General features: G+C 48.0%; 1 protein-coding gene across 1 annotated transcript in view; it reads left to right on the top strand.

Annotated features, from left to right (window-relative positions):
* Positions 1 to 23,284, top strand: part of abcg4a (ATP-binding cassette, sub-family G (WHITE), member 4a) — a 51,520-nt gene that overhangs the window by 8,178 nt on the left and 20,058 nt on the right. The window contains exon 2 of the mRNA XM_056284756.1: positions 7,166 to 7,403. Coding sequence (XP_056140731.1) covers positions 7,175 to 7,403 — 229 coding nt within the window. The 5' untranslated portion in view covers positions 7,166 to 7,174. The remainder of the gene's footprint in view (positions 1 to 7,165; positions 7,404 to 23,284) is intronic.

Raw genomic sequence — 23,284 nt, 5'->3', positions numbered from 1 at the left:
GTACTGTATATTGAGGCCAGTACTGTATATAGAGGCCAGTACTGTATATTGAGGCCAGTACTGTATATAGAGGTCAGTACTGTATATAGAGGCCAGTATTGTATATAGAGGCCAGTATTGTATATAGAGGCCAGTATTGTATATAGAGGCCAGTACTGTATATTGAGGCCAGTACTGTATATAGAGGCCAGTACTGTATATTGAGGCCAGTACTGTATATAGAGGCCAGTACTGCATATAGAGGCCAGTATTGTATATAGAGGCCAGTACTGTATATTGAGGCCAGTATTGTATATAGAGGCCAGTACTGTATATAGAGGCCAGTACTGTATATTGAAGCCAGTATTGTATATAGAGGCCAGTACTGTATATAGAGGCCAGTACTGTATATAGAGGCCAGTATTGTATATAGAGGCCAGTGCTGTATATAGAGGCCAGTACTGTATATTGAGGCCAGTACTGTATATAGAGGTCAGTACTGTATATAGAGGCCAGTACTGTATATAGAGGCCAGTACTGTATATTGAGGCCAGTGTTGTATATAGAGGCCAGTACTGTATATAGAGGCCAGTACTGTATATAGAGGCCAGTACTACATATAGAGGCCAGTACTGTATATAGAGGCCAGTACTGTATATTGAGGCCAGTATTGTATATAGAGGCCAGTACTGCATATAGAGGCCAGTATTGTATATAGAGGCCAGTACTGTATATTGAGGCCAGTATTGTATATAGAGGCCAGTACTGTATATAGAGGCCAGTACTGTATATTGAAGCCAGTATTGTATATAGAGGCCAGTACTGTATATAGAGGCCAGTACTGTATATAGAGGCCAGTATTGTATATAGAGGCCAGTGCTGTATATAGAGGCCAGTACTGTATATTGAGGCCAGTACTGTATATAGAGGTCAGTACTGTATATAGAGGCCAGTACTGTATATAGAGGCCAGTACTGTATATTGAGGCCAGTGTTGTATATAGAGGCCAGTACTGTATATAGAGGCCAGTACTGTATATAGAGGCCAGTACTACATATAGAGGCCAGTACTGTATATAGAGGCCAGTACTGTATATTGAGGCCAGTATTGTATATAGAGGCCAGTACTGTCTATAGAGGCCAGTATTGTATATAGAGGCCAGTACTGTATATAGAGGCCAGTACTCAGTGAGTGAGTACTGCGTCCCTGCAGAAGACTGCCGTGTAATGTTCGGCTGAAGGCAGCATCCTCTCTTGCCATCCATGCATCAGTGCTGCACTTGTTTGTGCTACTGACTTCTTCTTTTTTTGGGGGGGCTGTCGAAGTCCATACACCTTTAACTTTAGCAGCATGTCATATTCAGCACGCGGTGCGAGGTGGGTGCAGGACATACGGGTCGTGAGGTGAAGCAGGCGGTCTTCATCGTCCACCACGCTGCATCTGCCGTGCAGCTCCCATGAATCACTCTGTGCAGATATCACTGACACGTGAGCAGCTGTAAAACCCTTTTCCTCACAATGATGCATCCATTTACCGACCAGGGCGGTGCTGCATCAGCAGACGGAGGCGCCGGTTCATGTTGGGGAATATGCTGGAACAAGTCTGACATGTACTTTGTTGGCTCAAAAGTAAATGGGTGGAGTTTAAATGGGTGGAGTTTAGTGTTTTTTACTAAGGTAACCACTTCCCTTTGCTGTTGTGTAAGCTGTCCTTAATACTACTCTATACACAAGTGTGTATTTCATGTCTCATGTACCTGCATGCTGCAGACACGTCCAAACAGCAACCTCAGATGGTGGCGAGAGCGAGACAGTAACCTGTCCAGCTTCAGTCCCCTGTTTTCACAGCGGCTTCTCATCGCTCGTGATGGCACATCCCATCATGTCCCATCACATCCCATCATATCCCATCATGTCCCATCATGTCCCATCACATCCCATCATGTCCCATCATGTCCCATCACGTCCCATCACATCCCATCTCGTCCCATCACGTCCCATCTCATCCCATCACGTCCCATCTCATCCCATCTCATCACGTCCCATCACGTCCCATCTCATCACGTCCCATCACGTCCCATCACGTCCCATCTCATCCCATCACGTCCCATCTCATCACGTCCCATCACATCCCATCTCATCACGTCCCATCACGTCCCATCTCATCACGTCCCATCACATCCCATCATGTCCCATCACATCCCATCATATCCCATCATGTCCCATCACATCCCATCACATCCCATCATGTCCCATCACATCCCATCATATCCCATCATGTCCCATCATGTCCCATCACATCCCATCATGTCCCATCATGTCCCATCACGTCCCATCACATCCCATCTCGTCCCATCACGTCCCATCACGTCCCATCACGTCCCATCGCGTCCCATCACGTCCCATCACGTCCCATCACGTCCCATCACATCCCATCACATCCCATCACGTCCCATCACGTCCCATCACGTCCCGTCACGTCCCGTCACGTCCCGTCACATCCCGTCACGTCCCATCACATCCCATCGCGTCCCATCGCGTCCCATCACGTCCCATCACGTCCCATCACGTCCCATCACGTCCCATCAAATCCCATCACGTCCCATCACGTCCCATCACGTCCCATCACGTCCCATCACGTCCCATCTCGTCCCATCTCGTCCCATCACGTCCCATCACGTCCCATCACGTTCCATCACGTCCCATCAAATCCCATCACGTCCCATCACGTCCCATCACGTCCCATCACGTCCCATCACATCCCATCACGTCCCATCACATCCCATCACGTCTCATCGCGTCCCATCGCGTCCCATCGCGTCCCGTCACGTCTCGTCACGTCCCATCGCGTCCCATCACATCCCATCGCGTCTCATCGCGTCCCATCACATCCCATCACGTCTCATCGCGTCCCATCACGTCCCATCGCGTCCCGTCACGTCTCGTCACGTCCCATCGCGTCCCATCACGTCTCATCGCGTCCCATCACGTCCCATCACGTCCCATCACGTCCCATCACATCCCATCACATCCCATCACGTCCCATCACGTCCCATCACGTCCCGTCACGTCCCGTCACATCCCGTCACGTCCCATCACATCCCATCACATCCCATCGCGTCCCATCGCGTCCCATCACGTCCCATCACGTCCCATCACGTCCCATCACGTCCCATCAAATCCCATCACGTCCCATCACGTCCCATCACGTCCCATCACGTCCCATCACGTCCCATCTCGTCCCATCTCGTCCCATCACGTCCCATCACGTCCCATCACGTTCCATCACGTCCCATCAAATCCCATCACGTCCCATCACGTCCCATCACGTCCCATCACGTCCCATCACATCCCATCACGTCCCATCACATCCCATCACGTCTCATCGCGTCCCATCGCGTCCCATCGCGTCCCGTCACGTCTCGTCACGTCCCATCGCGTCCCATCACATCCCATCGCGTCTCATCGCGTCCCATCACATCCCATCACGTCTCATCGCGTCCCATCACGTCCCATCGCGTCCCGTCACGTCTCGTCACGTCCCATCGCGTCCCATCACGTCTCATCGCGTCCCATCACATCCCATCACATCCCATCACATCCCATCACGTCCCATCACGTCCCATCGCGTCCCATCACGTCCCATCACGTCCCATCGCGTCCCATCGCGTCCCATCGCGTCCCATCGCATCCCATCGCATCCCATCGCGTCTCATCGCGTCCCATCACGTCCCATCAAATCCCATCACGTCCCATCACGTCCCATCGAGTCCCATCACGTCCCATCGCATCCCATCACGTCCCATCACGTCCCATCACGTCCCATCACATCCCATCACGTCCCATCACGTCCCATCACGTCCCATCACATCCCATCGCGTCTCATCGCGTCCCATCGCGTCCCATCACGTCCCATCACGTCTCCATTGCTCTCATCATGATGGAGTCTAAATTCTCTGGAGTGTTTTCCGATAAACGCCGTCTTAACGTCGACAGAACCCCCCATTTCCCCTGCACCGATGGTTTCTACTGACCCCTACTGACCTCAACAGGCACTACACGGTGGTCACACTGTCCGTCACAGCAAGAAGGTCCTGGGTTCGAACCCCGGGCCGTCCCAGGTCCTTTCTGTGTGGAGTTTGCATGTTGTCCCCGTGTCTGCGTGGGTTTCCTCCCACCATCAAAGAGACATAGATGTTAGGGTTAACACTCCTGCCTGTGCCCCTGAGCAAGGCACTGGAAGGAAGAACTGGAGTTGGTCCCCGGGCGGTGCAGCTGCCCACTGCTGCTATACGATAGGATGGCTTGCAAGCAGAGAAGACATTCACTGGAACCCGTACGATGACCGAATAACGTGGCTTTCATTTTCTTTCATTCGTTCGTTTCATCGTTACTGGCGCCTCCTGCTGCGCCTCCTGCTGCGCCTCCTCCTGCGCTGCCACGCGCCATGTTTCTGCACTCAGGGAAGCATTTGCCCGTTTTGTTTTGGGGTTTTTTTTGTATCCCCCCCCCCTTTTCTACTTGGCCAATGACCCCACTCTTCCGAGCCGTCCCGGTCGCTGCTCCACCCCCTCTGCCGATCCGGGGAGGGCTGCAGACTACCACACGCCTCCTCCCATACATGTGGACTCGCCAGTCGCTTCTTTTCACCTGACAGTGAGGAGCTTCACCAGGCGGACGTAGCACGTGGGGGGGGTATCACGCTATTCCCCCCAGTCCCCCCCCGAACAAGCGCCCCGACCGACCAGAGGAGGCGCTAGTGCAGCGACCAGGACACATACCCCACATCCGGCTTCCCACCCACAGACACGGCCAATTGTGTCTGAAGGGACGCCCGACCAAGCCGGAGGCAACACGGGGATTCGAACCGGCGATGCCCCGTGTTGGTAGGCAACGGAATAGACCGCTACGCCACCCGGACGCCCTCATTTGCCTGTTTTGCTGTTTTTGGCCATATTAACTGACTTTGTACTTTGGTGTTCCTGGTCTCTACCTGTTGATGCTCTCATACACACACACACACACACACACACACACACACACACACACACACACACACACACACACACATACACACACACACACATCTGCATTAACACAACATGACGCGCACGTTCAGCCTCCATAGCGCTCTATGAAGCCTGTGACGAACACTCGGTTTTATCCGACTCTTGTTATTCACTTTGGATAAAAGCACCTGCCAATGAGTGAATGTAAAGTACTGGACCATCCTCACATCTGGTGTTCTGGACAGCCAGTGGATCAGTGAGTAAATGTAAAGTACTGGACCATCCTCACATCTGGTGTTCTGGACAGCCAGTGGATCAGTGAGTAAATGTAAAGTACTGGACCATCCTCACATCTGGTGTTCTGGACAGCCAGTGGATCAGTGAGTAAATGTAAAGTACTGGACCATCCTCACATCTGGTGTTCTGGACAGCCAGTGGATCAGTGAGTAAATGTAAAGTACTGGACCATCCTCACATCTGGTGTTCTGGACAGCCAGTGGATCAGTGAGTGAATGTAAAGTACTGGACCATCCTCACATCTGGTGTTCTGGACAGCCAGTGGATCAGTGAGTAAATGTAAAGTACTGGACCATCCTCACATCTGGTGTTCTGGACAGCCAGTGGATCAGTGAGTAAATGTAAAGTACTGGACCATCCTCACATCTGGTGTTCTGGACAGCCAGTGGATCAGTGAGTAAATGCAAAGTACCGAACCATCCTCACATCTGGTGTTCTGGACAGCCAGTGGATCAGTGAGTAAATGTAAAGTACCGGACCATCCTCACATCTGGTGTTCTGGACAGCCAGTGGATCAGTGAGTAAATATAAAGTACTGGACCATCCTCACATCTGGTGTTCTGGACAGCCAGTGGATCAGTGAGTAAATATAAAGTACTGGACCATCCTCACATCTGGTGTTCTGGACAGCCAGTGGATCAGTGAGTAAATGTAAAGTACCGAACCATCCTCACATCTGGTGTTCTGGACAGCCAGTGGATCAGTGAGTAAATGTAAAGTACTGGACCATCCTCACATCTGGTGTTCTGGACAGCCAGTGGATCAGTGAGTAAATATAAAGTACTGGACCATCCTCACATCTGGTGTTCTGGACAGCCAGTGGATCAGGCACCAAGTATTCACACACACAGCCTGACATGGATGTGAATGTAGAGTGTGTGTGTGTGTGTGTCCATGCAGTGGCGAGTGAGCGCGTGCTCCTCACACTCCTCATCACACTCCTCCTCACACTCCTCCTCGCACTCCTCGTCACACTCCTCCTCACACGCCTCATCACACGCCTCATCACACTCCTCCTCACCGCAACATGATCTGTAATCACATCATGTCCAGCAGCCGGCGCGAGGAGGATGTCTGCAATCAGCCTAATTCCTCGCGTGCTTTCGTTATCACGCGTCTCCTGAGTTTTCTTTTAGGATTCTCAAGTTCCAGTGGCGGCTGGCCGGTATGGGGCGCTGGGGCGCCGCCCCCTTCAAACATCACGAGATGAAATTCTACTTAAACATGTTAATTATAATTTAGTTGTGTAGTGCAAATAATGATGAAATAAAAGTGTTTTTGGTCTGTGAGCGTCGTCAGCAGCATTGAATATTGGTTCAGATGGTGTTTGGTTGATTTGTGTCTGAATACATATACTTCCTGTTTGAATACATATACTTCCTGTCTGAATACATATACTTCCTGGGTGAGGGGGCGCCGGCCAAACTATACCTTTATGTAAGCCCTCGAACTTGTGGCGAGCAGGTGACCCGAGGCTGCTCTCTGATTGGTTTCTTCAGATTTTCCACAGACACGCCCACTTTTATTGGCAGCGAATTGGTGTTGTTTTAATGTTTTTGATCTAATGTGATTGGACAATTCTCGTGGCTGTCAATCATGTTCACACCCACCACGACGCCTCGTCTCGACTGTCAATCATCCACCGTCTACGAACCCTGATAAAATCTACAGGCTACATTGTCCTTCTTAATAACTCTGTGACCGTGTGGACAAAGCAGCTGTCAGGTGTGCTGCGCCAAGCTAAATTGCGCCCCCACCCCCCCAAAAAAAACCAACGAACGTGTTGGCATGAAAGCAGCTTGTTCGGTAGTGGTGACCGTGTAATGAAAATAATCACGATGAAAATGATAACCCAGACATGTCTCTCTCTCCCCTGCCTAGCGGTCCAGCATGGCTGAGAAGACCCTGGAGCAGGGCTCGGTCAGCATACCCATGGAGGAGACCAAGCTGCACGGTGGGACCCCTCAGGAGCCAGCCCTGCTCACCCACCTGAAGAAGGTGGAGAATCACATCACAGAGGCCCAGCGCTTCTCCCACCTGCCCCGCCGCTCCACCGTGGACCTGGAGTTCACCGAAATCTCCTACACCATCCGGGAAGGTCCCTGCTGGCGAAGAAGAGGTACTGCAAGTTAGCTGAAAAAACCCATTACAACAACGAGCTGGAACAGAAATGAAACAAAACAATACAGTAATATGTGTTTATGTATTGGCTGCCTGCCTAGTCTCTCTCTCTCCCTTTCGCTCCGTATATACAGAGAGAATATAAATAAATAAATGTATATAATACAGGGTGGCACTGGCACAGTGGCGCAGTGCTTAGCACAGTCGCCTCACACCAAGACGGTCCTGGGTTCAAGTCCCGGGGTAGTCCAACCTTGGGGTGGGGTTGTCCCAGTTGTCCCGAGTCGTCCTCTGTGTGGAGTTTACATGTTCTCTGCGTGGGTTTCCTCCAGGGGCTCCGGTTTCCTCCCACAGTCCAAAGACATGTAGGTCAGGTGAATCGGCAGTACTAAATTGTCCCTAGGTGTGTGAGAGAGAGAGAGAGAGAGAGAGAGAGAGAGAGAGAGAGAGAGAGAGAGAGAGAGAGAGAGAGAGAGAGAGAGCCCCCTGTGTGATGGCCTAGTGGCCTGTCCAGGGTGTCTCCCCGCCTGTCGCCCAATGACTGCTGGGATAGGCTCCAGCATCCCCGCAATCCTGAGAGCAGGATAAGCGGTTCGGATAATGGATGGATGGATGGAAATACATTATTCTATATCAAGATGAAGGAAATGCTATATATTATTATATGTTATATATAATTAATTAATGCTATATATTAAACTCAAACAAACACATACGCTCATACACAAACACATTCTTGTGCTTATATATCTTTGTGAGGACTCCTCGTTGGTTACACACATTCTCTACAGAGCCTCATAAGCTTAAGCCTTACCCTAACCTTAAACAAGACCGCCAAAGAACCCATCCATATCACTAACCAACCCATAACTGTGACAGACTCCTTCAAATTCCTCGGCACTCATATCAACGACAACTTAAAATGGGATATCAACACCAACTACATCATCGATAAGGCACAACGACTGCACCTCCTGAGGTAATAAACAGTTACCGGTCCAATTTTACACTGCTATCAATCAAAACATCCTCACATCCTCCTTTACAGTCTGGTATGGGACCAGGGACAGTGTACTGGCCTTGCAGCGTGTACTCTTGTGCAAAGCTAGACAGCCAGTTAACATCCAAAAGTAAACTCAACTCAACTCAATTTTATTTGTATAGCCCAATATCACAAATGACAAATTTGCCTCAGTGGGCTTTATAGCAACACAGTTTCCTCTCCTTAGACCCTTGCATCTGATAAGGATCAACTCCCTAAAAAAAGCAGCAAAAACTTTTAACAGGGAGAAAAATTAGGAGGTAAATGAAGAAGTAAAAGAGACACTCTGCGCTGCTTAGACAAGACACTGTCAAGGATCCCCAAGGAGGATAAGATTATTCTCTAAGGAGACTTCAACACCAGGGTCGGCTGGGATCAACACCTCTGGAAGGGCACTATAGGAAAGGAAGGCATCGGGAACAACTCCAATGGACTTCTGCTTCTTAGCAAATGTTCTCAGTACAATCTCACCATCCCTAACACTCTGTTTCACCAGAAAAACAAATTTCAGGCAGGTTGGAAACACCCCCGCTCCAAACAGTGGCATCTTTTTGACTATGTCATTATGCAAACCAGGGACCGCCATGACGTGAACATCATGAGGGCCATGATCGATGCAGATGACTGCTGGGCAGATCATCACCTCATCCTCTCCACAATGTCCATCAAAACCAAGAGGAAGAGGAGGGTTCAAAAGAAGCAGGTCTGGTGTCGGTACTTGATCTATTCACCCTCCTGGATGTGCTCGGGGTCCTGCGACTACAGATGACATCACTACTTTGCGCATTATGATTGGGTAGGGGCTAGTTCAGGAACAGCGGGAAACAGTAGATTGACGTTAGATGCAGCTCGGGCCTTCGGCCCTCACACGCGTTTGCTCTTCAGGTCTTCCCCAGGTCCTGAGCCTGCGGCCTCGCACCTTTGCTAACCAACTCTATGTCAACATGGATTGTAAAAAACACACAGCTAAATAACCATAACGCTAGCGTTAAATAACGCTAGCTAGCAACATAATTCATGACATCATATGTAGTCGAAGGACCCCAAGTCGATATTGTACCAGAGCAGAAATGGAACCCAAACCGGCGAAGACTGAACCCTGAAAGCATGACTGAAACTGCCACCCAACAGTGACTTCAGGTCTCTCTTGGGGAAACCCTCCAACAGGAATATCCTGATGACATTGAGAAGTACTGCAGCCTGCTCAAATCCACCATCATCGACACCTGCAAAACCACCCTTAGGTACAAGTCCAGAAAACACCAGGAGTGGTTTGATGAGAATGACATGGAGATAGGGCAGCTCATCTCCAAGAAAAGGGGAGCCTTTCGTGCCTGACAAAATGACGTAACCTGCAAGGCTAAAAGAATGAGAATGTTTACTGAGGTCCTCCAATAAACACAAGGCTTGACTTTTCTTGTAGTTTACTGAAGTCTTGTTTCCTCTTTTGGCTTTTTGCTTTTGTAAAACTGAAACATTACAGAAATAAGAAAATAAATCGGTATACAAACATCAACATAGTCATACTGACAGTAAGTATTATACACTTAACTACATAAATGCACAATTCCTACCAAAATATTAAGCAGTAATGTACTGTATAGAAACACAGCTCGATAAGAAGTTTCTAACATGACATTCCTTAAGAAAATGTGTAATTATTTACATACGTTACTTACAGACAAACAGTCTCCAAGGCAGAAGCGTATCCAAATACATTCAGCAACAACATGTATTCATCACTGTCCGTCTTGCATGTCTGTGCTCGACTGAAGGAAGGCTAAGCTAGCGGAAGATACAGAGAGGAGCAGCACAGAGGTGAACAGAGCACAGAGCACTTACTATATATACATAGCAACACATTGCCACAAGCCCCTGCGCCATAGGCGCCAAAATAGTCCGCCCATAATGTCCGCCAAACCGACTAGTTATTTAACTAACTTATTTACCTAATTTATTTTAATTAGTAACTTTAAAGGCAGCACACTCCCCGCTTGATATAATAACATTATATCACTACAGATACAACCAAACTTGAAGGGGAATATTGATGGGCAAATACATTCTTAGAGTCTTTTTCACCAAGTGCCTGAAAGAAGGGCTACAATCTCTTGAGACCGGTCTTAGAAACACCTTGGCTGTCCTGTCCTTCACAACCCGCACCTCTACCTTGCGGACCCTCTTGTCACTGCTTGGCAAAGCCTTAACCACCAGTCCCATTGGCCATTAATTTATGTGAGCCTGGCTGTCTTTCAGTAAGTCGACATCTCCTTCTTTGACGTTCGGCTTGTCTTTTGTCCACTTCCTGCGGCTCTGTAGAGTCGACAGATACTCTCCTTTCCATTGCGTCCAAAAAGTGTCAGCAAGACACTGGACTTGCTTCCACTGCTTTCCGTACAACTGACCCGTGCCAAAGTTTTCAGAGGGGGCTAAAACAGCACTCATCTTCTGAGTATGAAGCATCGCTGGGGTGAGTACTGCAGGCATATCTAGGTCAGTGGATATGGACACAAGGGGTCTTGCATTCAAGATCATCACCATCACCCCCGCCATGAAAGTGCTCAGGACTTCATGCATGAGACGAGTTGGTCCTGTCTGGAGCAGCATTGCGTCTAGAATGCGCCTGGCAACTCCGATGAGCCTCTCCCAGGAGCCATCCATGTGGGAAGCATGAGGGGGATTAAACACCTAGGCGCATCCTTTTTCCTGGAGGTACTTGCCGACTGTTGTGTCATCTGTGTTTATATCCAACTGCTTACAAGCTCCCACAAAGCTGGTCCCTCTTTCGGACCACAGAAGTTTTGCTGGACTACGAATCGAGAAAAACTTTCTTAGAGTATTGATAAAGCTGTTGACATTGTTTCAATCAGTTCAATATGCACTGCTGTGGTAGACATGCATGTAAAAAGCACAGCCCAGCTTTGCTCTCCGCACCTCCTCGTCTTGTGCGATGTGTCATGATAGACCATGGTTCAAAGACATCAAGGCCAACAGTGGTGAACGGAGGTTCAGGAGTGAGTCTGTCAGCAGGCAAATCTGCCATCTTCTGATCCTCCAACCTCCCTCGCATTTTGCAGCAGGTAACACACTTGTGGATGACAGAAGACACCAGACACTTACTCCCAATTATCCAGTATTCAGCTGCTCGGACAGCTCCTTCTGTAATGTGACGCCCTTGGTGAACCATTTGTTCATGAAAGTATCTCACATGTAGTGCGGCAATGTAATGGTTGTGTGGAATGATCAGTGGGTGCTTCTTTTCTTCCAACAGGTCAGCAGAAGAAAGACGACCTTCGTCATGAAGCAGACCATCTTTATCTATGACTGGATTGAGCTTTTTGAGTGTGTTCTGCTTGGGGCATGCCCGTCTGTCTTCAAGACATTTAAATTCTTCCTTGAAGGCTTTGTACTGGACCTCAGTGTCAATCTCATCTGTGATCAGCTCGTACAGATCAACAGCCAACACAGCTGCACTGAGCTCCAGACATGGAAAGGTGTGGGCAGGACGAGCGACCAATTTCAACTTCCCCGTGACAAATCCAACATGATATTGTTCCTTCATTTCGGCAGCTCTCAAGTATGTCACAGCTCCTATAGCTACTGTGGAAGTATCTGAAAAGATGCACAGTTATTTTCTCTGTGTTGAAGACAACGTGACTGGAATGTAGCACCTCCGTATGTACAGGTCTTCAAGAGCCTTTAAAGAGTCCTTCCATGAGTTCCACTCTGCTTCCTTTTTTGGGAGGAGGGGAGCATTCCACTCTCTCTCTTCAGATGACAATTTTCGGACTAGTGCTTTCCCTTGCATTTTTATGGGAGCTGTTGACTGTTGACCATCGACAACACACCTCTTCGTGTGAATGGCTTCTCTTTGCGGGACACCAGCTAAATAGAGCTGTCTGTTTCTAAGTTCCAGGAGAGCCCCAAGCTCCTCTTGAAGGGGGACAGGATCCACTTCAAGGTCCAGATCCTTAAGCTCCTTGGCACGGTCCTCTGCTAGGAAGGCTTCCATTACTTGGCTACTGTTTGGGGCCACTTTGTGCAGTAATAGACTGAATTCTGCTAACATCTCCCTGGTTCATTTGAGGAGATCTAGCATCTCTTCAGGTGTGGCAACCGAGGTGAGACCATCATCAATGTCAAACTGCCTCACAACAAACTGTCTTGCATCAGAACCATGCTCTTGCTCACCTTTTTGAGCTGCTCGTCTCATGCAGTAAATAGCTACAGCAGGTTTCAGGGCTGTTTCCAAATACTTGGACCATCATTCTGTACTCAACCACGTCCTTGCTGATGTCATTATCCTTATACCAGAGATACCAGAGATAATCTCTGTTGTCTTCTCGGATGACAAAGCAATAAACCATTTTCTGTAATCTGCTGTAAGGGCTACGGGTTCTTTTCGGAACCTCAAAAGAACTCCCAACAAGATATTGTTCAAGTCTGGTCCACTGAGAAGCACCTCATTGAGAGATGTTCCATCACATTCAGCGCTTGAATCAAACACAACCCGTATCTGGTCTGGCTTTTGCGGGTGGTACACGCTGAAAGTTGGCAGGTGCCAGTGTTCTTTACTTTTGTCTAAAGTGGAGCAGGCTCAGCTTGATCATTGTCTAGCATCTTCTGCATGAACTTGATATAGTGCGCTTTAATTTTTGACTTTCTCTTCAGAGTTCTCCGTAGTGAGTGGAGATGTTTCAAGGCTTGCTCCCTGTTACTCGGAAGGCGTCTTTTAGGAGAGCGGAAGGGAAGAGGTGCCACCCAGCTGTTTTCTTTATCTTGGCAAACCTCTGCATTCATGGTGGCCAGGAAAGCTTTGTCGACTATGGATAGAACTGGTTTATCATCCTTTGACCTGTCAAACACAGAACACCCTAGGTTTTCTGCGCTGATTGTGAGACTTGTATTCTGCTTACATGCAGGGAAGGTTGGACAGTAATGCCGTGTCATGCCCCCGTAGTCTTCCTTCATGTGGATACTGTTAGGACATGGTCTGAGAAAGGATGCACGACCATTGTGCAGTACATTTGTTTTGTAGACATTGACCTATAATGGTTTGTGAACTGTTCCCAAACACGTTTCCCACAATGACCCAACCTAGGTCTAGCCGCTGTGCGTAAGGTGCGGTGTGAGGGCCGTTGATTTGCTCGCGTATCTTGAATACTCCGCCCATAATGTCCACCAAACCGACCGGTTAATTAACTAACTTATTTACCTAATTTATGGCCCTGTGATGGCCTGGCGGCCTGTCCAGGGTGTCCCCCCGCTTGCCGCCCAGTGACTGCTGGGATAGGCTCCAGCATCCCTGCGACCCTGAGAGCAGGATAAGCGGTTTGGATAATGGATGGATTTACCTAATTTGTCTAAATTACTAACTTAACTTTAAAGGCAGCACAGACAGCATCACCAAAACCAAGCTCTAACGGATAGTGAAAAAATCCTCCAGGATGTGACCTTCTCCCCCAGACTCCCTCTTCACCCTTGCAAATCCAACCAGGCTGGTAAGATCATCAGCGACCGCCCCACCCAGCCAACTACCTCCCCAAACTCATGTCATCAGGAAGATGCTACATGCAGGTCAATCAGTGCACAAAACACCTATTTCAGAGACACCTTCCCCACTGCAATAAGAACGCTCAACTCCACGCCCTCCTAACTACGACCCCTGACACCCCGACGATGACTCTGCTATTGTTGTTATGTGTATTCCCATTTATTCACTGTATGTATTTATGTTTGGAAGTTGGAGGTGTGGTATTGTATGAGGAAGTCGGGAGTTGCAGAGAAGTATGTAGGACTGGTGCAGGATATGTATGAGAGAAGTGTGACAATGGTGAGGTGTGCAGTTGGAATGACAGATGGGTTCAAGGTGGAGGTGGGATTACATCAAGGATCGGCTCTGAGCCCTTTCTTGTTTACAATGGCAATGGACAGGTTGACGGACAAGATTAGGCAGGAGTCTCCATGGACTATGATGTTTGCGGAAGACATTGTGATCTGTAGCGAGAATATGGTGCAGGTTGAGGGGAGCCTGGAGAGGTGGAGGTATGCACTGGAGAGAAGAGGAATGAAAGTCAGTAGCAGCAAGACGGAATACATATGCATGAATGAGAGGGAGGACAGTGGAATGGTGAGGATGCAAGAAGTAGAGGTGGTGAAGGCATATGAGTTTAAATACTTGGGGTCAACTGTTCAAAGTAACGGGAAGAAGAGAGGTGAAGAAGAGAGTGCAGGCAGGGTGGAGTGGGTGGAGAAGAGTGTCAGGAGTGATTTGCGACAGAAGAGTACCAGCAAGAGTTAAAGGGAAAGTTTACAAGATGGTTGTGAGACCAGCTATGTTATATGGTTTGGAGACAGTGACACTGACGAAAAGACAGGAGGCGGAGCTGGAGGTGGCAGAGTTGAAGATGCTAAGATTTTCACTGGGACTGATGAAGAAAGACAGGATTAGGAATGAGTATATTAGAGGGACAGCTCAGGTTGGACGGTTTGGAGACAAAGCAAGAAAAGCAAGATTGAGATGGTTTGGACATGTGTGGAGGAGAGATGCTGGGTATATTGGGAGAAGGATGCTGAATATGGAGCTGCCAGGGAAGAGGAAGAGAAGAAGGCCAAAGAGGAGGTTTATGGATGTGATGAGGGAGGACATGCAGGTGGCTGGTGTGACAGAGGAAGATGCAGAGGACAGGAAGAGATGGAAACGGATGATCCGCTGTGGCGCCCCCTAACGGGGGCCGCTGGAAGTAGCAGTAGTATGTATCTGTGTGGAAGTTGGGCATGTTAACAAGGAGCAGCCACGCTCTTCCGTAATCAAATACCACCAACCTGGTTGTGCGGCAAGAAAGTGTCTTGACTCTTGAATCTTAACCTAATCCTGATTCTAACCTTAAATCATAACCCTGAAATACACCCAAAATGTCCTCACTGTGCAAAAGTATCCTCACCTTGATGGTTAAAAACTCACAAAGATAGAAGTACACACACACACGCACACACACGCACACACACACTCCTGCACTCGCCGTGGAACACGGCATTCCAACGTGTTGCAGCAGTGGGTGTCCTTGCAGCTTTGCTGTGCTCAGCAGAGTTTAGACGTGGTAAATAATTCACATTTGCAGGCTGGCATTCTCCTTTCCTCTCTTTTTCCAGTTTCCCTGACAATAGGCAGCAGCACGCCCTGATTGATACACTGATGAATTATGAATGGCATTTAAACTCACCGCCCTGATTAACGAGGAGACTTTGAGTCTCCTCGCTCGACTACACGGTTTGTCATACTTGTCTGTCATACTTCTCTGACCCGCAGTGGAACTCTGTGTTTCTCTGCTATTGTTGCCTCGTATGTGTTCAGCAGGCTGGGCTGGTGGACTTGAAAAGAAATCTATATTTACATTCTTTACGAATTATTCCTACGGGCCACACATGACTCGTGGCAATTTATCATGTGTTACCGGGATCGTCTGATACTGATTTGCCTTGTGAGCACCGGGCATGGAAATATTTTTCCGCTTTTTCCCTCTTTTTAACCTAAGTGTGCAGAGGTGGAGGACTATCAGAGTGTTAGGAGGATCATCCCAAAGCCAGGGAATCAGAAACACCATGAGATTCCTTGAGTTTTGGTTGATAATCAGTCTTTGTTGGTATACTTAAGCAGACACTCGCCACGTTGCCTTTGCACTCTTTTTTTTTTGGGGATCCCTCCCCTTTCCCCCCCAGTTGTACCTGGCCAATTGCCCTATTTTCCGAGCTGCCTCATCCGATACATGTGGGGTCGCCAGCCGCTTCTTTTCACCTGACAGTGAGGAGTTTCACCAGGGGGATGTAGCGTGTGGAAGGATCACGCTATTCCCCCCCAGTCCCCCCCTCCCCAATAGGCACCCCGACCAATCAGAGGAGGCGCTAGTGCAGCGACCAGGACACATACCCACATCCGGCTTCCCACCCGCAGACATGGCCAATTGTGTCTCTCGGGGATGTCCAACTAAGCCGGAGGTAACACAGGGATTCGGAGCAGTGATCCATGTGTTGGTAGGCAACGGAATAGACCGCCACGCCACCCGGACTGCTTTTGCATTGAATCCACCTGGGGTTCCTCCCTTCGTTTGGCCCTGTTCTGTGAGGTGCCTGCCTCAGCTAGTCTGTTTGAAAATGTGTTAACAGGAAGTCTCGGCTTTTTTTTTGAGTCATTTCAGTCATGCTATTTCCAATCTGATCGAGCTGCCTTTAGCATACAGGTCACCTTCACAGCACTCCATGTCCCCGCTTAATCCCTTCCTGCCTCTCCCACTGCCTCTTCCTCACAAAATCACACAACTCATCTTCCATTTCTCCATAGATCATGCAAGAATAAAAAAACACTGCATACATGTGATATATTGTTTGTAGTGCTGCACTTGTGGGTGTTCTTGCGTCACGTTAGAAGGCAGCATGTTCTCCCCTCTGGTAAAACCAGCCGATGTTCCCTTACCGCCCTGCAGAAACAAACAATACACAGCAGGCATAATGACACAGGGCGAAGGATTAGAGCTTCATGGTGAGCTTTTGTCCTTGTAGGTATGCCTCATTCTATTCCGCAATGTAGCTGAGAGAGATGAGAGCCCAGACCCGGCTTATGAGTCATTTCTGAAGATCTATGCCGCAGACAACAAAGCTGATCGTGGAAGTGCAGTCACCGGAGGGCAGGGATGGAACGCTTTAGCGGGGCTATTTCTTTTACTAGCAGACACCATACTAGGATTGATGTTGGAGTGGCAGGATGGTTGGGATCGGGAAGGTCAGGGGGGGTATAAGCAGCCCCCCGATGCACGTTTCCTTTCATTGGCACCAGCCTTTAATCTGTGTTATTATGAAGCCAACATGGCCCTCTCTCCCTCACACCGAGTGTGTTCTCCTCCCAGGGGAGCTCGCTGAGTGGCTTATCACAAGCTCAGCCATGAAATGAAGAGACTGATGGAGAGAGAGAGAGAGAGAGAGAGAGAGAGAGAGAGAGAGAGAGAGAGAGAGAGAGAGAGAGAGAGAGAGAGAGAGAGAGAGAGAGAGAGAGAGAGAGAGAGAGAGCGACAGAGACAGAGAGACAGACAGACAGAGACACAGAGAGAGAGAGAGACAGACAGACAGACAGACAGACAGACAGGGAGAGAGAGCGAGTAGGGGGGCTGTAGGTGATGTAGGCCTTACATTCTGTTATTTAATGCTGCTGAGTCTTCTTCACACTTTCTTTGACTGGTTTTGTTTTGTTAGGAAAAGATGTGTTGTTGTGTGTGTGTGTGTGTGTGTGTGGGTGTGTGCTGTTTAACCTGCATTAATCTGATGCATGTCAGCTGTCCCACCAACATCAAGCTCAAATCATGAAAAAAAAGTGCATAAGCTACACACGTTCATGTTTGTATAATGGCTTCACTCACTTGCAGATGAGAGAAAATGGTGTGTTTGGCAAGACTGTCGTGAACGCACAAAGCGGTGTGGGCAGGTGAACGCACAAAGCTGGGTGGGCAGGTGAACGCACAACGTGGGGTGGGCAGATGAGAGTGATGGATTCAGGTGCCCTCGCAGCCACTTAGAAATAGGTGTCTAGCCACGGACGGGGTTAGATCACCAGTAGAGGCCACACGCCAAGGCGGGGACAGAGGGGCTGTCCCGCTGCCTGGTTGGTGCCTGTCTGGTGGATGGAAGACGACAGCGGAGGTGGAGGGGCGTAGCCGTTGACGGTGTGAGGGTCTGCGGAGGCTGTGGTCCATCCAGTCCACTCCTGTTACACAAACTGAGAGAGGAAGAGGAGTGCTGAGTGCACATTACATTTCTTCACATTATCGGGAGGGTAGAGGCGTTATAATGAGGGGTAAAAAAGAAGAAACACATGACTGAAAAAAATAAAACCAAGGTGAACTAATGATTGAAATAACAACTTCACACGTTGGACATGTATAACTCTATGTTGTCTTGATGCATGCTCAGTAATCCAGGTAAGGAAATAACAGAAAGGTGGATCAGTTCATCTGGACACAACGTTTACTGAGAGAAACGTTTCACCACTCATCTAAGTGACCTCTTCAGCCTCACCTGACTGCAGGTACCCCACCCTTATAGACAATACAGCGGCAGAACGACCCAAACCAGCGATCGGTTTCATATGCAAATATGGGCGTGACCATTAACGAGAGTTAAATGGATGACCCCCCCCCCCCTCTCGGTTCAGGGATGGTCTTTCCCTCTTCACTTGACTCCCCGTTCAAACCAGTGTTCCTCCCTATCAAGGATACGCAAATCCCAGTGGCGGCACACATGACAGCTGCTCTATTGTCCACACAGTCACAGAGTCATTAAGAAGGACACGATTTTATCAGGGTTCGTAGACGGTGGATGATTGACAGTCGAGACGAGGCGTCGTGGTGGGTGTGAACATGATTGACAGCCCCGAGAATTGTCCAATCACATTAGATCAAAAACATCAAAAATGTAACCGGTTATTTTCTTGCCCGGTGCGGGATTCGATACGGGTTGTACTGCACCACAAGGCGACGTCACCAACCGCTCGGCTAAAGGGTCAGACCCGTTAGCTAGGGACTAACGTGTCTTATTAGTAGTTTACAGTCGTCACCCTCTCCCGGAAGCGCGCCCTCGCGCTTTGTTATTCCCGCGCTCCGAAGAGACTTCTGAGGATCTGCACACTTCCGGATCCCGCCGCTGCCGCCAATGTAACCGGTTATTTTCTTGCCCGGTGCGGGATTCGATACGGGTTGTACTGCACCACAAGGCGACGTCACTAACCGCTCGGCTAAAGGATCAGACCCGTTAACTAGGGACTAACGTATGTTATTAGTAGTTTACAAAAACATTAAAACGACACCAATTCGCTGCCGATAAAAGTGGGCGTGTCTGGGGCGCACAGAACCGCGCCCCCTGGACAACCTGAAGAAACCAATCAGACAGCAGCCTCAGGTCACCTGCTCGCCACAAGTTTGAGGGCTTACGTAAGGTATGGTTTGACCGGGCCCCCCTCACAGACTGAAAAACACATTTATTTCATAATTATTTGTATTATACAACTAAATTATATTCAACATGTTTAAGTAGATTTTCATCTCTTGATGGAGGGGGCGGCGCCCTAGCGCCCCGTACTGGCCTGTAGACTGTGGGACTGTGGAGTCCCGGCCTGGCTCTCCTGTGCGTGTCATCCTCCTCGCCAATGGACAAGCCACGGCGATCCTCCTGGCCATCGGCGTCGCCGGGTCATTTCGCCGCGGCTTAAGCGTGTAGCCCCGAATATAATTGTTAATTTAAGCCTACGTGAAGCACGACAAAAAACGCAACTTGCGTGAATGTCCGACAGTCTTCGTAACGTAACAGCCTCCTGCCAAAATAAACGCAGGTCTCTAAACTAACCCCGTACGCGCCTACGTGTGGGTTTGTACGCGTCGCGCATGCGTGGGAGGGTGGGGCGGTCAGCGCCGAGTCACGTGACACAATTTAAAGCGGGAAGAGACGAGAAGAGGAGAAATGGCGGAGCGTGTAGGGGAGAACAACAACGACAAACAGCTCAATCTTTTTGGCTTTTCCCAAAAGGGAAAGAAGGGTAAGAATTTAACATGTAGTGAATTCGAGGGGCAACCACGGGAACTGCCGCGGCCGAGACGCGACTCCGTATCGCCCGCACCGCGGGAGACATCGCGGCCCGCTCGAATAAAGGGTCAGACCCGTCAGCTAGCGGCCAACGTGTCTATTTGAGGGGAGGGGAGGGGAGGGGAGGGGAGTAAAACGCATGGATAAGTAGACACGTTGGCGGTTGGCTAACGGGTCGGACACTAGTCGACTGGTTAACGATGTCTCCATGCGGTGCTGGCGATACGGGTTCGCGTCCCGACTGCGGCAGTTCCTGTGGTTGCCCCCCGAATTCGTTACAATACGTAGTAACTTTTCAATAATAGTTGAAATTGCCTGTCGATTTATGATATGAATTGGATTCGGCACCTACAGTCATGATGAAGAGAAATCATCTTCATCGTCATTGTAGGTGCCGTTTAGCTAGCGGGCCATGCTCGTCTGATCCCACCGCCATACTTTTCCTTTAGCAGGGGTTTTCTCGTAAATAAATCAAATTTCCATAAAACGAACTAAAACGGTAACGATTCATTCACGTTACTATAGGCGCAAACAGAAGTTTACCATCATATTGATTTAAATCTAAATGAACTTAAAGTAAATAAACGAGAGACGAAATTGAGCATGTGCTGAAGAGGTCGAACAGAGAAAACCTGTGAAAAGAGAATCCAGCTCATTGTTTTCATCAATGTGAAGCACTTTGGGTGTCTAGTAAAGCGCTATATAAATGCAATTATTATTTTATTATTATTATTGGTAACACTTTAGTATGGGGAACATAAAAAAACTTAATTACTAGTGAATTAGTAATGATCAAGATGTCACTTTAGTATGGGGAACATATTCTAAGTAACAACAACTTAATTTACAGTAATTTAACACTATGAACACTTGCAGTTTTGTGTTTTGTTATGTAAGAACAGACCATATTCATTAAGTGTTAGTAAGGGAGAATAACTCTTCTTGTGGTACTACCACCTTATAGAGGCCATACTAAGCAAAGCATATTGAGATGGTACTACTAATAAGCAATAATTCTGAGGTTATAGAGGGAAAACTCATAGTTAATGGCTTACTGGTTGTATAATAAGGCCATGCAGAATAAGGCATTAATGAGTACGTAATAATGACCAATTAAGAGCCAATATGTTGCTAATTTGCATGCTAATAAGCACCTAATTAATGGTGACTACGTTCCCCATACTAAAGTGTTACCTTATTATTACTATTATTATTATTATTATTATTATTATTTATTAGCTTTACGCCATTGACGGCTGGCCAGTACAGGGTGCTGGGGCACCGCCCCCTTCAAACACCAAGAGATGAAAATCTCTTGAAAATCTCTTGAAAATGTTAAATATAATTTAGTTGTACAATGCAAATAATTATGAAATAAAATTGTTTTTCAGTCCGTGAGCACCTATCAGCAGCCATTAAATATTGGTTCCAAATGGTATTTGGTTGATTTCTGTCTGAATACATATACTTCCTGGGTGAGGGGCGCCGGCCAAACCATACCTTATGTAAGCCCCTCAAACTCGTGGCGAGCAGGTGACCTGAGACTGCTGTCTGATTGGTTTCTTCAGATTTTCCATGGGGCGCACAGACACTCCCACTTTCATTGGCAGCGAATTGGTGTTGTTTTAATGTTTTTTGATCTAATGTGATTGGACAGGTATCGTGGCTGTCAATCATGTTCACACACCCACCACGACGCCTCGTCTTGACTGTCAATCATCCACCGTCTTTGAACCCTGATAAAATCTACAGGCTACATTGTCCTTCTTAATAACTCTGTGACTGTGTGGACATTAAAGCAGCTGTCAGGTGTGCTGCGCCAAGGTAAATCCCCCCCCCCCCAATTTTTTAGCACCAGCCGCCACTGGATACTACTACAGTTAGACCATGTAATGTAATTAGAATGCAATCTAGTCCAACAATGAATCCAATTATGAGTTTCATTTAAGCTGATTTCATGGGTTTGCATAGGGTAGCAAAGACAGGCTCCAGACTGAAGAGCCAGCCAGCAGCAGCTGAGTCAGAATCAGGCGTGGAAATTGGTAACAACAATTTGGTGTTACTTTGTGTGTTTGTGTGTCAGAGAGAGACCAAGAGTCAAGCAATTTTGATTAGCTAAAATGCTAATTCTACTCATGCCTGTACATTGGAATGAATTTTGTCAATTACAAATGTCAGTATAGACAGGTCAATGTCATGGTGTTCCTTTTAAAGTTATACCGAAATAACAGATGTTTTCATTTTAGCTCATTTTATCATGCCATACACCATTTTGACAATTCATGTCAAAAAAGTGAAAAAATAAATAAATATTGAAATCACATTATTTTGACTTCCTGAAAAATATATAAAAATATAACTCTTGTGGTAGCCCGGCGGCCTGTCCAGGGTGTCTCCCTGCCTGCTGCCCAAAGACTGCTGGAATAGGCTCCAGCATCCCCGTGACCCTGAGAGCAGGATAAGTGGTTAAGATAATGGATGGATGGATAACTTTTGTGGTGACTTCATTGTAATGTGTATCACAAGGTACATGAAAATTCCTACCAGAGTAGGAGTAAACAACAGTTTTTGAGGTACACATTTCAATTTTTCAATGATAAAGACATGCACTTTTAATGTAAATAAGATGCCAGAGTGCTCAAAAAAGCATCAAAATAGAGCTTGTTTATACAAAAATGTGACAGGTGAGGAGCCCCCCCGACCCTCTTACAGAAGCCTAAGCCCCAAATGTCCGCAAATCCTGGAAACACCCCTGCTCCAGGCACTTAACAGCGTTCACTATATTGCTCTGTTTGTGCCGGAGGACCAGATCCTTGGGGTGGACCAACTTCTGGCACAGCGTGTTTTGGGGCTTGAAAGAAACTGAGATGCGGTGTTTAGAAAATACACGTCTCAGCTTTTCCGACACCCCCGCCACATACGGAATCACTACTGGTTTATGCTTAGGCAGCTGTTGTCCTTCTCCTCTCTTCGATCGGCTGGTGCACTGTTTGGGCGTCTTCCTGGCTTTGACAAACGCCCAGTTAGGATAACCACACTTAATATCATACGGACTACCTCTACTGCTTCATCAACAGGAACTCACGCGAACAGAGACTTAACATCATAAGAGACCATTGTTTCATCCCTCTCCATAATGATGTCCCTCACCTTATCCACAAAATCCACAGTGTTCTGAATTTGATGTTCATTACTGCCTACCAATGGGTTAAATA

The sequence above is a fragment of the Lampris incognitus genome, chromosome 8, assembly GCF_029633865.1.
Source record: "Lampris incognitus isolate fLamInc1 chromosome 8, fLamInc1.hap2, whole genome shotgun sequence".
Classification (NCBI taxonomy): domain Eukaryota; kingdom Metazoa; phylum Chordata; class Actinopteri; order Lampriformes; family Lampridae; genus Lampris; species Lampris incognitus.
Note: the sequence above shows the minus strand (reverse complement) of the source record. Positions and strands in the feature narration are given on the sequence as shown.